Here is a 20914-nt window from a genome sequence, read left to right on the forward strand (position 1 = left end):
TTCATTACCTAACGATCACTTTCGCGCCCTATGTATTGTGTCGATGTATTGTCAGCCGTTTCTCCATATGTTCCGTGTAGCCTAAAGATATTTGAAAACGCTTTCTGCTTCCCTTTTTTTTTGTCCCCTCGCCAGGTACAAATTGCGAAACATAGTTGTCCATCTAAGATTTTCTTGAAAATAATGGCAATTTTTAAATATGCCCTTCTTTTTCTCTGTTTTATTTAATATATTTCATCACTTTACTATGGCAATAGAAGGCAAATGATGCAATATTTAACTTGGGAAAAGATAAAATAAAGTTTTTTAAAACAAATTTTTTTTATTTGAATTTAAAAAGTATTTACCTGTTTCTCTTTCTTTCTCTATGGCAATTTGGCATTTTTTTTTTCCATAATTTTTTTTTCCGTCGACGCGTAAAAAGTTTAAACTTTCTTCATTAAATTTCTAAGGATTTTTTTTCTGTATTTCAATAAGAATTTGCATTATTTTTTCAATAATTTTATTTCCATCAACGCATAAGTTTAAATTTTCTTCATTAAATTTCTAATGTTTTTTTTTTTTTTTGTTTTTGTTTTTTTTTGTATTTCAATAAGAATTTGCATTATTTTTTCAATAATTTTATTTCCATCAAAGCATAATAAGGTTAAATTTTCTTCATTAAATTTCTAATGTTTGTTTTTTCTGTTTTTCAATAAATAATAATTTTTTTTCCATGTCCGTGTAATAAGTTTTCATTTTCTTCAATAAATTTCTAAGGAATTTTTCAATAAAATTTAATAGCAAATGAAAATTTATAAATATCATTCGTGTATGGATTGTTTTATTTTGATCTAAATAATTATCTTAAATTTAATTTTTTTATAATTTTTAATTAATTAATTCGCATTGTAGTTAATTGTTGCTTTATTCACTTCGTTATATTCATATTTTGCGATAGCGGCCTATTTTAAGATTACAATATAGTATTTTATTTTCCATCCTGTCAAGATATAACGAAAAAATATAATTTGAATAGTTTCGTTTTGCAAAAGGTTTTCCAATCTATAGAATCGAAGAAAAAGTGTAAAGAATTTTAGAGTATTCTTATTCAATATTTTACCGCTACTTTTTTAGCATTACATTATGACGAGGAGATTTAATGTCTCTTAATTCTTTATCAGCCGATTTCTCGTTTAAAAAAGGCATGTAACTACTTATTAGTTTTTAAATTTTAATAAAATATAATTCTATTTATTAATTTATTTAATAAAATATGATTCTAGAAAATAAACCGATGTTGAAAAAAAATTTAAAATTGCCCAATAAAGCATAGTTTATATACATGTAAAATAATAGTAAAGTTACAAAATTTAACAGTATATTTCACTTTATATTCTTATTTTCAAGTGAAGGAATATATATAATTTATAAAAAGCTTAGGGCAATATTCAAAAAATTTCATTTCGAAACTATTTGTTCCGAAAATCATATTTTTGAAATTATGTCTGTCGGTAAACTCGTTAATTTAAACCGCTTTCAGCTAGATGAGTAAAATATGATGTGTGTAGATTATAAATTAGTAGATTTCTGTCAAATTCTGAATGAAATCTGTTCTTCTCAAAAACTTGTTAGAAAACCATAAATTTTGTGTAAAAGTCGAATATCAAATTTTATCCATATAATTCAATGAATTCCGGACTTAGAGAAATCAGAAATGTAAATATTAGTCAAAATCCTGGATTTTTTTTTAATGTATATTTTCTTTTACCTATATTTTCTTTTACCATATGAGTTTTGGACTTACACTTTAAAAATTCGCCAAACGAATTTTAAACCTTGGAGATTTGCCAAACGATTTGTGTGGCACTTGGAGATATGTAAGATTATTACGACGGTTACTAATAAATAAATAAATAATTTTTAAAAATGGCAGTACAATGTTCTTGATTAAATTACGATCAATTTAAGTAAGAAATAAATTCCATAAAACGTAGAATCTCGTTTTAACGTTTTAACATATTTAAGAGATTACAATCGAATTTCTTAAAAATACTTTATTTTCTGTTTGTTAAAGTAAAAGTAAAAATTTCTAAAAGATCAAAGTATTTTAAGGAACATCTGGAAAATGGCCTTAGGTTTCAACTTCTATAGAAAGGGCATTCTTTTTTTCAGGCTCATAAATGTCAGTTTACTTCATTCATTGATGATCGATCAGTGCCCATTGTGTGTTCTTTTACCTGATGAGTGACTAGGTCTCGTTTCTATAGTGATGAGGGACTTAAGTCTAATTCTATAACCCGGTTATCTTCAAGCATGATTGGGAATAGAATTTTTGCATAAAAGAAACGACTTATTTTCCCAATCAATGATTTTATGAATTAGAGATGACTTTATTAAAGTTGCTTATGTTAACTACTTTAGAAATTCGTTATATATTTATATACAGTAGACTCCCGATTATCCGCGGTGCGGATTATCCGCGCCTGCCACATAAAGTTTTTTTTTTTTTTTTTTTGACTGATTTTTTCAAAAAGGTGCAGTTTTACAGTTATGCTTTTGTAATTACATAATACATTACAGTATTAAAACAGTACATATGTATTAATTTTTCTGTGTATCCTTAACGCCTCTCGTAAGTACAAAGCACTTTTCTGTTTTCATTCACAAAATGCATTTTAGGTTAGTTTTGAGTGATATACTAAAATATTAAGCGTTAGTTAAACATTTCCTGCTGTTTATTTTACGTTTTATTGTACATAAAACGATTTTTCAAAGTTGGAATGACTGTTTTCTTTTTTGCTATACCCGTTTTTAGCTTTTTTCGGATTATCCGCGATTTTTGTTATCCGCGGCGGCCGCGCCACCCAATTCCGCGGATAATCGGGAGTGTACTGTAGTTATAAAAATATATAACGTTATATATTAAATATTAAAAATATCAAAATTTTGAATATTTTGAGTATTTTAAGCTTTTATTTAAAAATAAAGGTTTCGTTCTATTTTAGAAAAATAAAGGTTTTAAAAGTTCTATTTCGTCTCTAATGTTTTGGGAGGTTGCATTTATTTCCGCGATTATACAACTCTTCTTTTAATACTATTTTATATCTTTAAATATTATATTCTCAAATTCCAAATCTTGGGGAAGTTTTCTTAAGAAAAACCGCCCGGCTATTCGAATATAAGTAAACATAATAACTAAAAAAATTTAAGAAATCTAAAGATAAAATTTAGTACCCAAATTTAACTTCAAAAATACAGATACATATTCAAATTTAGAACTAAATTCATTAAATGGTTGGCCATCTGTCAGTCTTTGCATGCATGTAAATTCAATGGCTGATAAACACTCTAACTTAAATAGATGTAATTTGGTACATGATTTTACAGATTATAATTGTAGTGAAAAAATTCAATGTGAAATTTTGATTCCAATCGTCGGATAAAATATATCCAAAATATGCATTCGTTTTTCTGACATTGGCGTATTAACCACATCGCAACGATTAATCGCCAAAAATTGCACACTCATAGTAATATTTCATAACTATTGTTCACCAATGACATGTAGTTAGTAAGTTCACTAGTCAGAGAATGTGCGAGTAAGTTTCGGAGAGACCACTCGTTCTATGATGTCAGTTTCTTCCTTTACTCATTTTCCTGGAAAGAGATTGATTTCTCACATTTATGATGGCCAAACTAGCTTTACGAATCAGAATGATGATCGATGGTGAAAACCTAAATTGTTGCCATTTGTGGACCAATTTCTCCGTAGAAGTTTACAAACATTGCAATCATTCATCTGTGAACCCAGCAGGTCTTGTCTCATTTGCTTTCTGAAAGGTTGTATAACGTGAAGCGTCGCGTATCTATCTGGCTATTCATATAGTAAATTCTTAAGGAACGCCCGGGCATGAGAAAAATTGCTTCACGATGGGTTCCACATCATTTGGCGGAAATTTAGAAATGGCTACGATATGATGCTGCTCGAACCCACCTGGAGCGCTATGAATGCGAAGGAGAGGCCTTTTCACACCGTATCATTACGCTGGATGAGACTTAGACCAGATCGTACCAGCCAAAACTGAAACGCCAAACAAACGAATGGCGTCATTACGGGTCACCACGAAGTTCGAAATTTCTTCAGAACCCCAGCAATGTGAAAGTTATGCTGATTCTCATGTACGACTGTGATGGTGTCATCCTAACGCATACCGTTCCCCCACAGCAGGCCGTCAATGTGCAGTGTTACTGCTCATTTTTGGAGCACTATCTCAGACCAGCTTTAAGAAAAAAATGGCGACACTTTCTGCAGAACGTCCCTATCATTTTGCATGACAATGCTCGACCTCATGCAGCGCAAGCTGTGGCTGATTTGCACGATTGATGGGGTGGGAAAGTACTTTACCATCCACCATACTCCCCAGATCTAAGCCCTTGTGACTTTGACTAAATTCCTAAGATGAAGAAATCACTTCGTGGCATTCGCTTGAAAACTGTTCCAGAGATTCTTGCGGCAGCAGACTGATCCATTCGAACTATCAACAGAACAGGCGCTGCTACAGGTGTTCTGCGACTTCCACATCGTTGGAAACGGGTTGTACACAATGCTGGCGACTATATTGAAGATCTGTAAAACATGGTGACATGAATCACTTTTGTATTCCATGTAAATAAATAGTTGCCACTATTAAAGTTCCAACCCTTGTATATATATATATAGTCTCGTGATTGTTTAATACCGGTTTAAACTGGTTAATGATTTAAATTAATTAAGACAAATAATGACTTAACTTGAAATTTGCGATCGTAGATTTCATTTTAATTATTATTATTTTGCGTCATTTCGAAAGTTACTTAATTTTGTACTTCGATTTAAAAAAGGTCGAATAGATAGATTCAATGCCAAATTAATTTACTCAGGTATTGTTTCAATTAAATTTTCTAGTAACATTAATAATTAATGCGATTTTCTAGCATTTATATTATGCTACTTAACAATTCCAAAAATAAATGTGATGTTTTATACTATATTAATAAACCATACCATAGTGTTAAATATTATGTAGATTACGGCATAAAAAAGTTTCCAAATTTTTTTTGTTACTATTTAGTTTAAATATACTTTCAGATTTCAACTATGCGCCTTTTTATAAGCGATATTCTGAAGATTTTTTTAAGTGATCTATTAGTAACCGTTTTACTATTTCGGTTTGTTAAAAATTTGCTATTTAAAACTAGACTCCCAATTTTCCGCGCGCGCAAAGTTTTTTTTTTTTTTTTTTTTTTTTTTTTGACTGATTTTTTTAAAAAGGTGCAGTTTTACAGTTATGCTTTTGTAATTACATAATAAAAAAAGTACATATGTACATATTAATTTTTCTGTGTATCCTTGGCGCCTCTAGTAAGTACAAAGCACTTTTCTGTTTTCATTAACAAAATGCATTTTAGGTTAGTTTTGAGTGATATACTAAAATATTAAGCGTTAGTTAAACATTTCCTGCTGTTTATTTTACGTTTTATTGTACATAAAACAATCTTTCGAAGTTGGAATGACTGTTTTCTTTTTTGCTATACCCGTTTTTAGCTTTTTTCGGATTATCCGCGATTTTTGTTATCTGCGGCGGCCGCGCCACCCAATTCCGCTGATAATCGGGAATGTATTGTACTTAGATAAAGATTGCATAGTAATTGATTAAAAAAGGATTTGGATTTGTAGGTTCGGAGAGAATAGGCTTTCAAATATGCATTACCTAAATATCCCTAGAGAGCTTAATCCAGCTTTGCCCCAAGCGTCACTTATTTTTGTAACGCCATAGACGGATAGATTTTCAATCGAAGGTTTAATCCGAAATTTAATCAAAATCAAAAATTTCAGTCTGCCAGACCATGTTGTAAAACTTTAAAATTATTTCAGCGTAAATTCCTAAAAAAATGCAAATTTTATGTATTAAAATATAATGTTGTTAGTAAAACCTTTTCCAAGTGCAAATGGGCTACGTCACATCTGTTTCATTATGACTGCAATAATTAAAATGTAGATTTTATACACATCGAGAGCCGTTTTAAATAATGTTGCTTACATGCACAAAAATCTATAATTATGAATTGCAATAAATAAGGACATAATGATGATGCGCGTTTTCATCAATTTATTAAAATAAAAATAAATAAGTTCACCAAAATTAAAATCTTAATATATAGTCAAATTAAAAATATTTTGAAGTATAACATTACATTATCCAATTTATTAAAAGAAGGAATCTTTTAATGTCTTATAACTTCTTTTCTGCAAAATTTCTAAATCCTCTATTGTAATGGAACTAAGTTATTTGAGTTCTCCAGTCGCATGAGAAACGTAATTGCATATATTATTTAATAGCTAATTGTACCATGCTTCTTCTACTGCAAAATACGAAGTCGACTCCACAATAACGCTTAGTACATGATACATTTTCACATGAGAGCGAATTAATTTTACGGCTGAAAATAAAAATTTACACAAAAAGAAAATGATGAAACCGAGCTGGGAGGGGGTAGCTTATATTTCAAACTTCTAATCCAATCCAACATATTTTATGATATTTTAAGCAAGATTGTTTTGCATTGTTTTAAAATGGCATGATTGCATCCTCCATTGCACTTGCTTAATTCATGCTAAGAGGTGGGGGTGGGCATGCTTATAAAGTCAACCATCTAACTCTTCGACCCGCCACGAAGGCACACGGATTTAAACCATAAAAACTGAATGACCGGACCGCCGCAACAGCAACATTGGCGGGAACTGTGGTTGAGTCCTAAGGGCTGTCACCGGTCACGGTACAACCCTCCCCGAAGGAAGTACTTCCCTTCATCGATGGGAGGAGTCAGATCCAACCACCATGCCGGAAGCATCTCATCCTCATTTCGAGGTGCCCCCCCCCCCGGGGTTGGGCATGCTTGTAAAAGTGAAAATGGGAATTCTTCCTTGAAATGGATATCCAAAGGAAGTGATTTTTATTTTTCATCATAACTTCAAAATTGGCTAAGACACGAGAGTTGATGAGTGGATGAAGTAATAAATTGATTTCAATTTCATTACAATAATGAAAAAGCATTATTGAAAATTATGTATAAAATTAATTTTGAGAAATTGAACAAAAAGTTTATTTGAAATAAAATTGGTGGCAATAAGTATCGTAAATTTTTGAATTGCATAACAATCCAACCTCAGTCAGGGCTAGATTATTGAATAGGCAATATAGCAACTGCCAAAAGACCCCATACATTTTTGGGACCCTGAGGTCTCAAACTTTCTGCCAGTATTTTCAGAATTTTTTTAATTTTGTACTTTCAGTGAATTTGCAAAGTACCATTCAATTCAATTTATTTAAATTAAAATCAAGTATCATTTAATTGTGAAATATTACTCTTAATAACTACAGAATTATTTATCCTTTCTTTTAAATTTTGTATTACGTTGCTATGTAATTCTAAAACATATGTTGCGTTATAATTAAAAAAATATCATCCTATTATGAAATGGTATTTAGATTATATTACAGAATTGTTGTTTTTTTAACCATCTTGTAGGAAATTATTTTTGAATGTCAATTTTGGATTCTTTTTATACGTGAAATTATAAAACCAAATCTCTTGAAAATCGCCCTCAGGTTAATGTCTTGCTATTTCAATTTTTCAAAATTATCCATTCCGAACTGCTTACAAGTATATTAAATTCAAATCCATGAAGAAAAAAAATCTGATTTTGAGAAGTAGAGAAAAGAAGAAAAAAAAAGAGGGGGGGGGGCTCACCTATATTTCCATTGCTTAAAAATTAACCCAGTTTTGATTTTAGATCCAACAGTCTGCCCTGTTGAGAAATTGCACTCTGTACTGTATGGATATAATTTTTATATTGTGCGATTTACAAGAAATATAACAGTTTAGAAGAATTACCATTTTTAAAAATCCACTTCAGCGATTACCTAGTAATCCGACAACCATCCATCATAACTTGCATCCGGCGTCTTTTCCGTAAAGAAGGGAGAGATATAATGGTCAGTTCTCATTGGAGTGAAGAGTACATTGGAGTGCTTTTACAACTCAAGTGTTGTTATAAGGGCACTATCCACCCCCATTCTTTAACGAGGTATTATAAACTGCCCTCCCTTCTCCCTTTGTTTATTTTGACAGCCAATAACACATTTCCGGTTATGTAGGGTTATTAGCCATAGATTCCATGAAAACAGCAAATAACCAGTTTATCCATTAATTATCAACAGACTCGGGTCCATTTGCTAGATAGAACGCGTGTAGACGAGGGACAGTTCCGATCGAAAAAGTTCGAGCAAAGCAGAAAGATTTTCCATTACATTCTATTCGGCAGTCTTCTATATGATCCTCATGAAAAAGTAACAGACATTTCTGTATAAAATTTTGTATAAAAACCAGCAGCAGTGCTTTTCCTCAACTTTCACGGATACTTATCAATTTGGGGCTTTTTAAGGTAAGAAAAGTTACCTAGTGAAACAATTTGCGCATGCATTTTTAATATTTGCGTCTTCCAGATTGGCGTCTAAAATTTAGCGCATATCTTCTATTTTGGTGACAAATCGCCAAATTATATATAACATTACTGTACTTGTTTTGACTTTCATTGGTCGTCTTCTTATATATGTTACCGTTAAAGTATGAAATCCGTTATTTTATAGAATACCTAGTTATTCCATGAAATAACTGATCGTGTCCGTTAAAGTGTAAAACTCTCTTGTATTTCATGGTTTAACTAGTTATTTCATAGAATAACGATCTGCAGCCCGTTAAAGTGTAAAATGATGTATATCATATATCTCGCACGACAAATACATTTACCTTCCACCCCTACTTCACCTTATGTTTTTGTTTGTTTGTTTTAGAAATAAAAAATTATTTTGTTTTAGAAATAATGTTCTTTGTCGTTCCAAGTGTCATTTTAGTAATCCTTGTTGTAACAAATGATTTTATGCTACGTTTCCATAAATACCATTTATACGCTGCATAAATGAGATAAATTGCTTCTTTTTCATTTTAATTGTCTATCATTAGTTTCATTTCATTTTAGATAAATTGTTTATTTTACACTTTAACTGTCTCTCATTAGTTCATTTATAGAATACCTAGTTATTTCATAGAATAACTAGTTAAAGTGTCAAATGAATAACATATTGCACACTTTAACGGACACGATCAGTTATTTCATGGAATAACTAGGTATTCTATGAAATAACTGCATTATATACCTTAACGGTAACATATAGATACATGCGCAGCTTCGCAGAGTGCAATTTCTGAGTCAGGTTTGGTCAACATTTCACTCATATCTTCAATTTTTGATGACTTATCACCTAGTTCATTCTGACTTTCAGCTATTGTGTAGTGTTTAGTAGTATAGTGTAAGAATTAAAATATACGTTTTGGAATTTTTTCCTTTCCATAGATTAAATTATCAATTTAATCTATGGAAACTCTACAATTTTGATGACAAGAGGATAAACCAAGTTTTCAAGTTTGAGGTTTATAGTGATATTCTAGTGTTGCATATTCGCAAATGAACTGATTTCCGTAGAGCGATCTCTCTGATAATATTCGTCAAATTTCAATAATATCTTCAGTTTTGTACATACCTTTTAACATGTTTTGATTTCGAATTATAATATAGTGTCTAATGCTAAATGATATTGAAAAGTATAATGAAAAAATTCAAACATGATTTTTTTGGAATAATTCTGTTTTGCTATTTGAGTCGGAAAAAATGAATGCAAGTCTAAAATTTTTAGTGACAAAACGATAGTTAAAATTTTTATGTATGCAGCTTGTTATAATTTTTTTAATGTATTTTCGTTTATGTATCTTGTGATTTGACCTTCATGCATATGCGACTGGACAGTGAACCCCCGTGTTAGCGTTTATCCAAATTACAGTAGACTCCCGATTATCCGCGGGCGGGTTATCCGCGGAACGGATTATCCGTGCCTGCCGCACTTAAGTTTTTTTTTTTTTTTTTTTTTTTTTTTTTTTTTTTTTACTTCTAAGCAAAGAGAAAATGCTTCCAAAGCAAGAAGCAAACACAAATGACTGATTTCTTCAGAAAGGTGTAGTTTTACAGTTATGCTTTTGTAATTACATAATACATTACAGTATTAAAACAGTACATATGTATTCATTTTTCTGTGCATTCTTGACGCCTCTCGTAAGTACAAAGCACTTTTCTGTTTTCATTAACAAAATGCATTTTAGGTTTGTTTTGAGTGATATACTAAAATATTGAGTGTTAGTTAAACATTTCCTGCTGTTTATTTTACGTTTTATTGTACATAAAACGATTTTTCAAAGTTGGAATGACTTTTTTCTCTTTTGCTATACCCGTTTTTAGCTTTTTTCGGATTATCCGCGATTTTTGTTATCCGCGGCGGCTGCGCCACCCAATTCCGCGGATAATCGGGAGTGTACTGTACAATCAATTTTGATATAAGAACGTTGCATCACTTGACTCTTTCGGTTTGCGAGTAGTATATAGGCAAATTATATTGTGGTAGGATATGAACTTTTACCTACCACAGATTGAATCCAGAATTCAATTCATTTTTGATGATATTTCATATATGTATTTTCATGGGATTTTTCTTTTGAAAGATTGTCTTCCTCTATTTATATGATAGAAATAAGCAGACTTTCAGTTAAGGTGTATGTACACACTTATTTTTTAGTTCAGGAACTAAATAATATATATTATGTTTGCTTTATAAGTATTTTGAGCCATAAAAACAACGCTTTTTTTCCCCATTTTTTGAAAAACATTTGCCAGCCAACTCAATATTTCGTATGCAAATATTAAAATATATAAATATTTTTGAATTTTTTTTAAAAATCAATTCCGAATGTAGTCACAAAAAAAAAAAAAAAAAAAAAAAAAAAACTTTCAAAACTTTCAAAAAAAAACTTAAAAGTTACGTAATTACTTAAAAAAACTGAAATGTAATAGATTCATGGAATTTCAACAAAACATCAAAAACATAGGTAATTATGATGAATATGAATATGAATATCAAAAGAATAATTACCCCAAACTATAGTGGCATAGTCATCGCATCCAAACCACTCGTATATTGCGATCCAAAGGTTCTGAAAGAAGTGACTCGGGGTCTCCCAGCCACATTCAGGTCTCCTGTTGCGGTAGAGACGCATTGAAAATAAAATACCTTCGTTAGACATTTAAAAAGAATAGAACTCTTATACAAAAGAAGCCTTTTGTTCGAGATATAAGTCTCTGACAGATTTCGAGGGATTTTACACAGCAGTGAAGATTGCTGCCTGATTAAATATAATTAATGCAAGACGAATATACAATCGAATCGTCTGTTTTCGAAAGAAAGCAACTTATTTCTATATTATTTTTAGAAAAATTAAGTCAGTAGTTTTCTGTCAGGTATTTATAACACATATAGTAAAAATGCCTACTTAAGGTGTATGTACACATTTAAAACTTCGAAAATCGTTCAAAATACCGAATATTTTTTTATTGCTTAATAATGTTCTCTGATTCTTTAGCTTTCAAACGATACCAAATTGTTGTCAATATTCGAAATATTTCTCAAGTTATAATTATTTTCCTTGAGCTGGTTTCATTAAAAACTCTAGTTACGGGTTTTTTAAAACTCATTTTATGAAGAATGATATTTTCCCCCTATGTTGCTTCATTCAAACAATCATAACTCATCAAGAAATGAACCAAATACAATTATTTATATACCAAAATAATCTGTATGAAATAGCGGATGTTTTTTGCCTCAATCAAAGTTATATTTATAGAAATAAATTTTTTATAGCTGTTTAAATGTTAAAATGACAGAAAAAAATCTCGCTTTTTCTATTCATCATTGATGAAAAAATTGTTTAAAAAAAACTATATATTTTTATAACTTGGTTGAGGCAGACAACATGAAGACTCATATTAGGCATCATTTCCAACTAGAGTTGGGTGTCTGTACAAATTATAATTTAAGATATCATGTTTCAAAAAAATATGCTAATTAGCCCATTAAATATTAATTAATAATTAGTGTAATATGGTTTTTTCTCACTGAAATGAATTTAAATATATATTAATGACCTACTGTGAAAAAACTGGATTTTTAAAGTTAAAATTTTTTTAAAAAAATCTTCTAGTGTGTAGGTACACCTTAACTAGATCTTTGAGATTCTCCATCCAAATTTCGATTATACCTTCAATTTCGGTTTAAAAAAAACACAAAACAGAATTCCTTCGCCTAGTTCCTTCCGATTTCCGGTTATCATGTTCAGACATGCACAAACTTAATTATTATTTTTCAACGGATTCTAAAACTCTCCATACTTTTGTTCATGCGTTAGGATGGTTTTAATTCAACAAAATAGAGGTAAAACGAAAGATGAAAGGAAGGGACGTTTACATTAAAAAAAAAAAAAAAAGTAAATTCCAGAAAAGCGCACATTAACCCTCGCCTCACCCCTTTGTGAGATAGAATCATCGAAAAGTGGTCGTCTCAGGTTACTGAAACGAACAGTGTAAAAAAAGAATGTTTGGATAGTGCAAAGTCTAAAACGTTGAGATTTATTAAAATATCGTGAAAGAATTTTTTGAATATTATCACATTATATATACTTTAATTACGAAATGGTAAAAATAACAGGCTACATTTTGTGTCAGGAAACTTTGTATTATAATAAACTGATAGTTAATTTCTTAAGTCTAATAGTTTATATCATAAATCTATCTATTTATTTCATAATTTTTCACAATTTCGAGCTGAATTTTGAAATTGGGACTTATCAACAAACTTTAGATCTGTGTCAAATTTTGAATCAAATTTTTCAAAAAGATCTCCTAAACGCATAATTTAATATACAACGAATATAAGTCCGAAATGCAAAAATATGAAGGAAAAAAAAAAGTTGAAGGAATAGCACTTCTTCTGGTATGTTCAGTTTTTTTTTTTTTTTAATGTTATAATTTTTTTTCCTAAGAATCATGTCTCTAAAAAACACTTTTACTCAATCATTTATTCCATTTTACTAATTTTTCATTTTTTTTCCTTTTGCTTATTTTTTAAATTTTTTTTCTCCTGATTTGTATTTATATCTTCAAAACTTTCTATGGATTTCTATTTTTTTAAAGTACAGCATCATTTTTCAGAAGAAAATTTCAGTGATGCTTCCAGTAGCTATGGCAATTGAAGTGTTTCTCGTTTTCTCGTTTTTCAATTAAAATGTTTTTTTAGGAATGATATTGATTCCTTTTGAACTATTTTTCTCAATATTCGCTTTAATTTTTGTTTCATATCTTTACTTTTAGCAATTTTCAATTTTGCTATTGTGTCAATAGGAGTGTACAAAATTTAATTCTGGGTTTTCCCCTTCTTCACTAAAATGTTTTTAGAGTAGGTATTGATTCCCTTTCAGTATTTTTATTTTTTCAATTTCTGTCCTTTAATTATTTTTTCTCAATTTTTTTGTTTCATTTTGTACTTTGTTTTTCATAAGCAATTTTCAACTTTACTATTGGCGGTGATAGAAAAATACTAAATTTAATTATTTTTTTATTCATCTGAAATGTTTTTAGGGCATATATTCTTTCCATTTTATTATTATTCTTTCAACTTCTGCTATTTAACTATTTTTCTCCATTTTTGTTTAAATTCCTATTTAATAACTTTATTTTTCGTAAGAAATGTTCAACTTTGATACATGAGGCAACAGCAGTATACTAAGTTTAATTTTTATTTTCCAGTTCACCTTGCGAGAATATTCAAAGGCATTTAGCCAATGACAGGGAACGCACCAGGACCAAGAAACTGAACGACGCCTTCGCATTGTTGAGGAAGATGATCCCGTGCAGGCCTTCTGACAAGCTGAGCAAGATTCAGACTCTGCGACTAGCTGTCCTGTACATCGACTTCCTACTCATGTGCCTCCAGCAGGACAATTACCTAGATCCCAGGAGTTTCACCATCTCTTCGGTCCGCGACAAGCTTAGCAAGGACTTTTCCTATTGGAGACTCAAGAGAGAAGGTAAACGATTCGCAAAACTGATCTCGTAAGTGTTCGTAAGCCATTGTAATGCTTTGAAACTACTCATTACCTATTTTGATGCACTTTTCAGTCATCAGATTTTTCCGCGTTATATGATTTCAATTTTTTAAACGTTTCCATTTCAATTAAAGAGTATTATAATTTAACTGCATGGCGTTAACTGTTTTGATAAAATCACTGAAATTAAATCTACAATATCATATAAAATAACAAAAATAATGTTATTGATTTTTTAGGCTTATTATTTTTTTAGTGACAATGTTTTGGCATAATGAATTAGAAAAATTCAACCAGGGATAGTAGTCCCCTCAAAACTTTCTTGCATAGTATATTATACCAGAAAACTTCTGGCTTACAATATTAATTTTTGGCTTGTATTTAACACTTTTACTGAATATATCGGGCGATCCGTGGCGAGTTTTTTGGTGTTAATTCCTGGCACGCGGCTATGGTATCCGAAAAATGAATTTGCATTTCAGACGCGTTTTCTTAATCGATTGAAACAAAAATTTGACACAAAACTGCACTTGTTGTCATAAAATCCCATAGCAAATTTCGTATACTTAAGCTATTGCTTTTTTTATATTATCGCGTTTAGATAATAAACACGTTGTTGTAACCGGTTCAAACTTTAGGGGTCTGCGCTTTAGATATTAAATTTGTGCACCAAATCTCATCTATCTAGTTTGTTTTGTAGTTATTGTGATAACTTAGATTTGAACAGCCGAATAAATAGACTTCATCTAAAAAAATTTTACTCAAAATGTGATAGTAATCAACAAATATAATGTTAATTCCGTATACCAATTTCATTCGTCTTGCTCGAAACGTTTTTGAGTTATTTTTGTCACAGGCAGACAGACGGAAATTCTCCAAAGATGTGTTTTTCAAAATCAGGGAGGGGAATCAGGATGGGAAGTTCCCGAGTTCGAATTTTTTCACATTTACAATACTTTTCTCCGTATTTAGTACACTAAAAAGTACAAATCGGAACAAATTATTGAGATTGAAGACTGTATAAAAAGAGAAAGAAAATGATACATTGCATGCCGCTTAATATGATTGCGATTAATTTTCTCATTCACTTTATATAATAAAAAGCCCCTGGTCTTAAAACTTATTTAAATACGCACAAAAATATTTATTTAATGCGATCGCTACATCATTTAATATATCAATCCAGCTATTGAAGATTATAAAACTTGTTCCTAATAAACCCCCGGTAGCGTCTGAACGGGACGTTAATCAATATAGACCACATCAATCATATCCGGTCTTGTGAGCAATCAAGTCAGATAATTGTCATGACGGACATAGTTCTAGAATTCTCCTTATTTCAAATTCTTATTTAATGGCAGCTTTCAAGAATTTTGAAATGAGGCGAAATCTTTATTAAAATAACCAGCCATATCATTCCAACTATTAAGATTATAAAACTTCTTTCTAATTTTTAAAAGCTTTCTAGGTCCGTTAATTTTGTTAAGCACATTTAAATATTTTAAATCTGAACCTCACCAATGCTATAATTCGATTAAATTTTATAAAATAATTTAAAAGTGGAAATCTCAATCTTAAAATATTATCATGCTGTTAGGTTTCGGGTTAGAAATATGAATCTCTTAAAATTTTTTTAACAATTAAGGCAATAAGTTTTTTAACATATCACTGTTTTATAATGAATAAAAAGCTTTTTTTTAATTAATAAAATGGCACTAAATATAATAATAACAATAATTGCAATAGATAACTGATTTTAATAAGCAAACAATATAAGCTCTTTGCACCCAATAATAATACAAATAACTGTGCAGTATATATAAAAAAAATCCCATTAAAGAGCTCAAAGTTTCTTAATAACAGTTAAAATATTTTTATTGCTTTTGCAATAGAAAACATTGCACGCACAAAAAAATTTCATGAGTAAATTAAAGAATTATTCACTTACAATAATTGAGGGTGATAGGTATAGAAGTAATCAAATACAAAAAACTCTTTTTTGAGATCAAATTAATCGAATTCGAAATATATACAATATCTTAACATCATGCTAATAGGAAATTTAAGCGATCAGGAAAAATTAATTCTAATTACTGACAAATTCGTTTTAAAAATGTTCAAACTGACCAAATTTCATTGTAATGTCAAATATATAAGTTATAAACACAATAATAATAGCTTTATGCATAAATATCTATTTAACATATGCATTTCTTTGGGCTAGGGCAATGTTCAGTTAAAACACATAAAGCCAAGAAATCAGCTGTTCATTTCAATAACGTTTAACCTCTTTAATACGTAAATGGAACATTCGAACCTTTTCCCGCGCATCTTTTAAGCCATGAAAAAACGTCTATTACGTCACCTGTGACGTATCTTAAAGCGTAAAGCAGTGAATAATTGCCCATATCATCACTGAGATTTTAATAAGTCCCTTGACGCTGAACAAAAACGTTCTTTTTTTTTCCACCCTGGTTTCGAATGTCAGATGATGTCAAGGCCACTCCGACACGCCCCCAAATGACGGTGGCAGCTCTCCCAGGGCGATACTTAGTGGCAAGATAGATAGAATGTAGTATCTTCAAACAGACGATATTTCCTCTTCATCCTCTTAATTGTCAGTTGGGGAGGTCTTTTAATTGTGGGTTTCAAAGGGTTGGCTCTCTCTCTATACTGAGAATAGAGTTTTTGATTTTTATGTGATGAGTAAACCAGTAAATGATCTATATGTTCTAAAGAGTGTTTCAATGGTTAAACATATAAGATGAGAGCACAAAATCTTAAATTTAATATGAAATAACTGTTCGAAAATCTATATATAGGGTGTTCATTAATTATTGTCGGGGTTTCCGTACCTCATAACTTTCGAATAAAAAATATTACGCAAAAACCGATTACATTTTTGTATATTACAACTCAAAGAATTTTATTAATGATATTAAAGTGTAAAGGTTGCACAATTTGCACTTTGTAGGCATTCAGCAGAAGGCGATTATGTATTCGTAAATTCGCTGAACAAATGTTGACTTTTGATAATCGTGCGGGTTCTCCGAGCCCCATATTCTACAGTTATGTTTATTCACTTTTTCTGACACATGAAAAGTGGATTCATCACTGAAGAACCATTTCCGAACGTAATTTTCATCATCCTCAATTCGAGTCAAAATTTGTTCAGCGAATTTACGAATGCATAATCGCTTTCAGCTGAATGCCTACAAAGTGCAAATTGTGCAAACTTTACACTTTAATATCATTAATAAAATCCTTTGAGTTGTAATATACAAAAATGTAATCGGTTTTTGCGTAATATTTTTTATTCGAAAGTTATGAGGTACGGAAACCCCGACAATAATTAATGAACACCCTGTATACTATATAAAAAGTTAACGTATGAGACACAAAAATCAGTCTTATAACATGTCAGACGATATTTGGGTTCAAACCCTGTAATTGTCAAGATCAATCGTCTGTAAGGCCTGTAAGGCCCGCAGAGTAAAATGTTCAAAAAATGAACAGTGAAAAATGCATGTGACTGGTGCTTGTAAAAATGTTGTAGGTCGAGGAGACTTCTTAAAAACAGACTTTTATTTCTTGCGACAAACAAACATTTAATACATTATAAAATATCGCATATTACACCGACACAGACTACGAACACAAGTGAAAAGAAAAAGAATCTAAGTAAGCGCGCACGAGTGCTTCCGCTCTTGTATAGAATGAAAAAAACATTTGCATAAAACCGTCAAATAACACATTGCATAAATAATTGGAAGCATCATTTCACTTCATGTGATAAATCGTTGCGAACGGAGTTCGAATCATCAACAGTTTGTGTACACGCATTCGGATGGAAAGAAAAACCCAATATGAAACGAGCATTCTATTTTTGCTAACATAACAAAGAGCGATTTCTGTTTTATTATTATCACAAAAAATGCTCATGTTTACATGAATGTGAAAATAGCAACATATTAAATGTGATTAAATTTCTTACGAATGGATGGTACTCTAAAATTTCAAAACTAAACTCTAAAATTTTCAAAAATCTAATTTTCTCACAAGTTAACAGGATCAAAAGGGTTTGCAATAATAAAAATTCTTATATTGAAGCATCAAATATCCTCCTTAAAAATTTAATTAAAAATGATTTTCCTAGAAATTACTGTAATGTCAATTTTTTAATTAAACAAGGTATGGTTTGGGATTAATCCTTTGGCTTAAATAAAAATAGAACTTTACTTGCATATTGGATCACTCAATAGATGGCGCTGGGTGCCTACCTCTGTTTACATAATTTACCGTTAACTATTTTAAAAAACAGGAAATCACAATCGATTGTTTAAAGTTTCCTTGACTGTTGGATGGTATGTCCTGGCCTTTTCGTTTTTAATTTTAATTTTAATTTTAATGATGTTTTTGTTTTTATTGTTATTTTTGTTATTATATTTTTACTTTGTTGTGGTTATTTTTTTCTAATTTGTTATTTTGTATTTCCTTTCTGTTAAAATGGTATATCTCTTGAGCATAATTTCAGGGGATTTTCGGGTCACGAGGAATCATTATTAGACAATGTCTGTATGTCCTCACAGAAAAAATCCCTTTATTTGAATCCCTGCCTGAGGGTGACCCTTGAAAAAGTCTTCAGGCCGGATTCTTTTTTTAATATTTTTTAATAATTTTTTTGGTTTAATTTTTATTTGATTTTTGTTTTTCCTATTAACTTGATTCTAATACTTTTGTATCAATTCATCTGTGTTTTAGAAGTAGCTGCAATTGCGCTCTCTAAATACTATGAAGTTCTTTTTTGGTTTTAGTTTAAATAGGTAATAAATTTTAGTTGCGATTTCGAAACTGTTTTGTTTCGTTTTCATTTTAGTTTCGTTTTCAAACTTTTTCTTACTTTAGATTGGTTACTTATATATATATATATATATATATATATATATATATATATATATATATATATATATATATATATATATATATATATATATATATATATATATATATATATATATATATATATATATATATATATATATATATATATATATATATATATATATATATGTGCATTCGTTATATTACAAAAAGAGATCATTGTGCATTTCCACTTTTTATTCTTCTTAAAACTATGCATTTGAGCATGAGGGTTCAAAAAGACCCGAACACAGTGAACGTTTTTGCTGACAAATGGGCTTATGCTGCAACAAACTGAGCTGAACAAAGAACAAAAATATATCACAGAATAGCAAACTGGGCTCATTCTTGATGCCACAATGTAATGGCCATGATATTTTAAAATTTATTACAAAATTAAATGGCATTTGGTTCGAAATGGACCCGAATACGACAGCAGTGTTAAGAAAGAAACGTCAAAAAAAATTAATTAATCGAGCATGAAATTATTTAAAATTATTGCCAGCTAGGTAATTTACATTGATTTAACTACGGATATTGATATTTCAAAACCATCATTTCCCAAAAATGACGTTTGCATTACTTTAAAATCAAAAAATTAGATTTAATGATATCGATTTCATCTATGCATAACGTTTTCTTTATTTTTTAATATTTCTTTTAATTAATACACAATTTTTCACAATTAATTTTTAATGTTGCGATGAAATTTAAGTTTATCCATTAAAATATTCAATTGTGTTCTGTCTCCAATTGTAACATTAAAGTAAAAGAAAAAAAAAGAAAAAGAAAATATGCTTTTTTTGGACATTCATTTCGAAATAGGATTATATATTACTTTATTGAAATTATTATTTTTCGCATAATAATTCACTTCGCATCCTAATATCCCTTGATTTACTAAATTACTTACTGTTTACTTATCAGTTATTATTTTAATATTTAAAACTGTTAAATTATTTTTTCAAAATCACTACGTTTCAGTTTGGGAAACGAAAGAAAGTTATTTGGAAATTTGGATTCCATGTTATGAAAATTGGTGAATTATGTTATAAAACATGATCCAGGCACATATACTCATTTTTTTTAAATCTTGAATTTGAAATGATGCTATTATCAATAACCTTTTTCTTTAAAATATTATTATTTCTTTTCAGGTGATTGTACAACTGAATTCAAGTCATCCTTCAACGAATACCATCGAACACTGCATGTTATTTAAAATGTTGTAATGTATTTTTTTTCAGTAGACATTTTCATCATTGTTTCATCATTTCATAATTATTTAACCAAAATAAAAATTGTTCCTTCAAATGCTTAAAAAAATGTTTTTAAAAAATTCAGTATAATTGCTTTAAGTTAGAATGAAAGTAATTTTGTTGAATTTAAATTTTTGAATTTACAAATGCTGTGAATTTTTTTTGTATTCTAATCAAAACACCAAAAATAGAATTTATTCTGGTTTTTTTTTTTTGGGGGGGGGGGAGTTGTCTACTAATTATTTCAGAAAGTCAGTAGATATTATCATGCTTCAACGAATTATTTCATTGTTATTTCATGTTAATTATTTAACGAAGTCAAAAACTTTTCCTTTAAATGTTTAAAAAATGTAAAAAAAAAAAAAAAAAAAAAAAGAAAGAAAGAAAATCAGTGCAATTTTTTTTTTATGTTAGAAAGAAAGAATTTTGTTGAATTCAAATTTTCCCAATTTACAAATGATGTTAATTTTTTTGTATTCTAATCAATATACCAAAGGCAGAATTTATTCCGTTTTTGTGTTGGAATTGTTTACTAATTGTTTCACAAAGTCAGTAGATATTTTCATCATTGTTTCATTCTTTCATGTTAAATATTTAACCAAGTAAAAAAAAAATGTTCTTTTTAATACTTAAAATTAATGTTAAATTTTTTTTTTTTTTAATGCAATCGC

At 29.7% G+C, this 20914-nt stretch overlaps 1 protein-coding gene across 1 annotated transcript in view; it reads left to right on the forward strand.

Moving 5' to 3' along the window:
* The window catches only part of LOC129956489 (T-cell acute lymphocytic leukemia protein 1-like), a 29348-nt gene extending 8900 nt beyond the window's left edge, over positions 1–20448 (forward strand). Inside the window, exons 2-3 of the mRNA XM_056068408.1 lie at positions 13766–14046; positions 20142–20448. Coding sequence (XP_055924383.1) covers positions 13766–14046; positions 20142–20206 — 346 coding nt within the window. The 3' untranslated portion in view covers positions 20207–20448. The remainder of the gene's footprint in view (positions 1–13765; positions 14047–20141) is intronic.
* Positions 20449–20914: the final 466 nt, after the last annotated feature.

This window comes from Argiope bruennichi, chromosome 11 (assembly GCF_947563725.1).
Source record: "Argiope bruennichi chromosome 11, qqArgBrue1.1, whole genome shotgun sequence".
NCBI classification, from domain to species: Eukaryota; Metazoa; Arthropoda; class Arachnida; order Araneae; family Araneidae; genus Argiope; species Argiope bruennichi.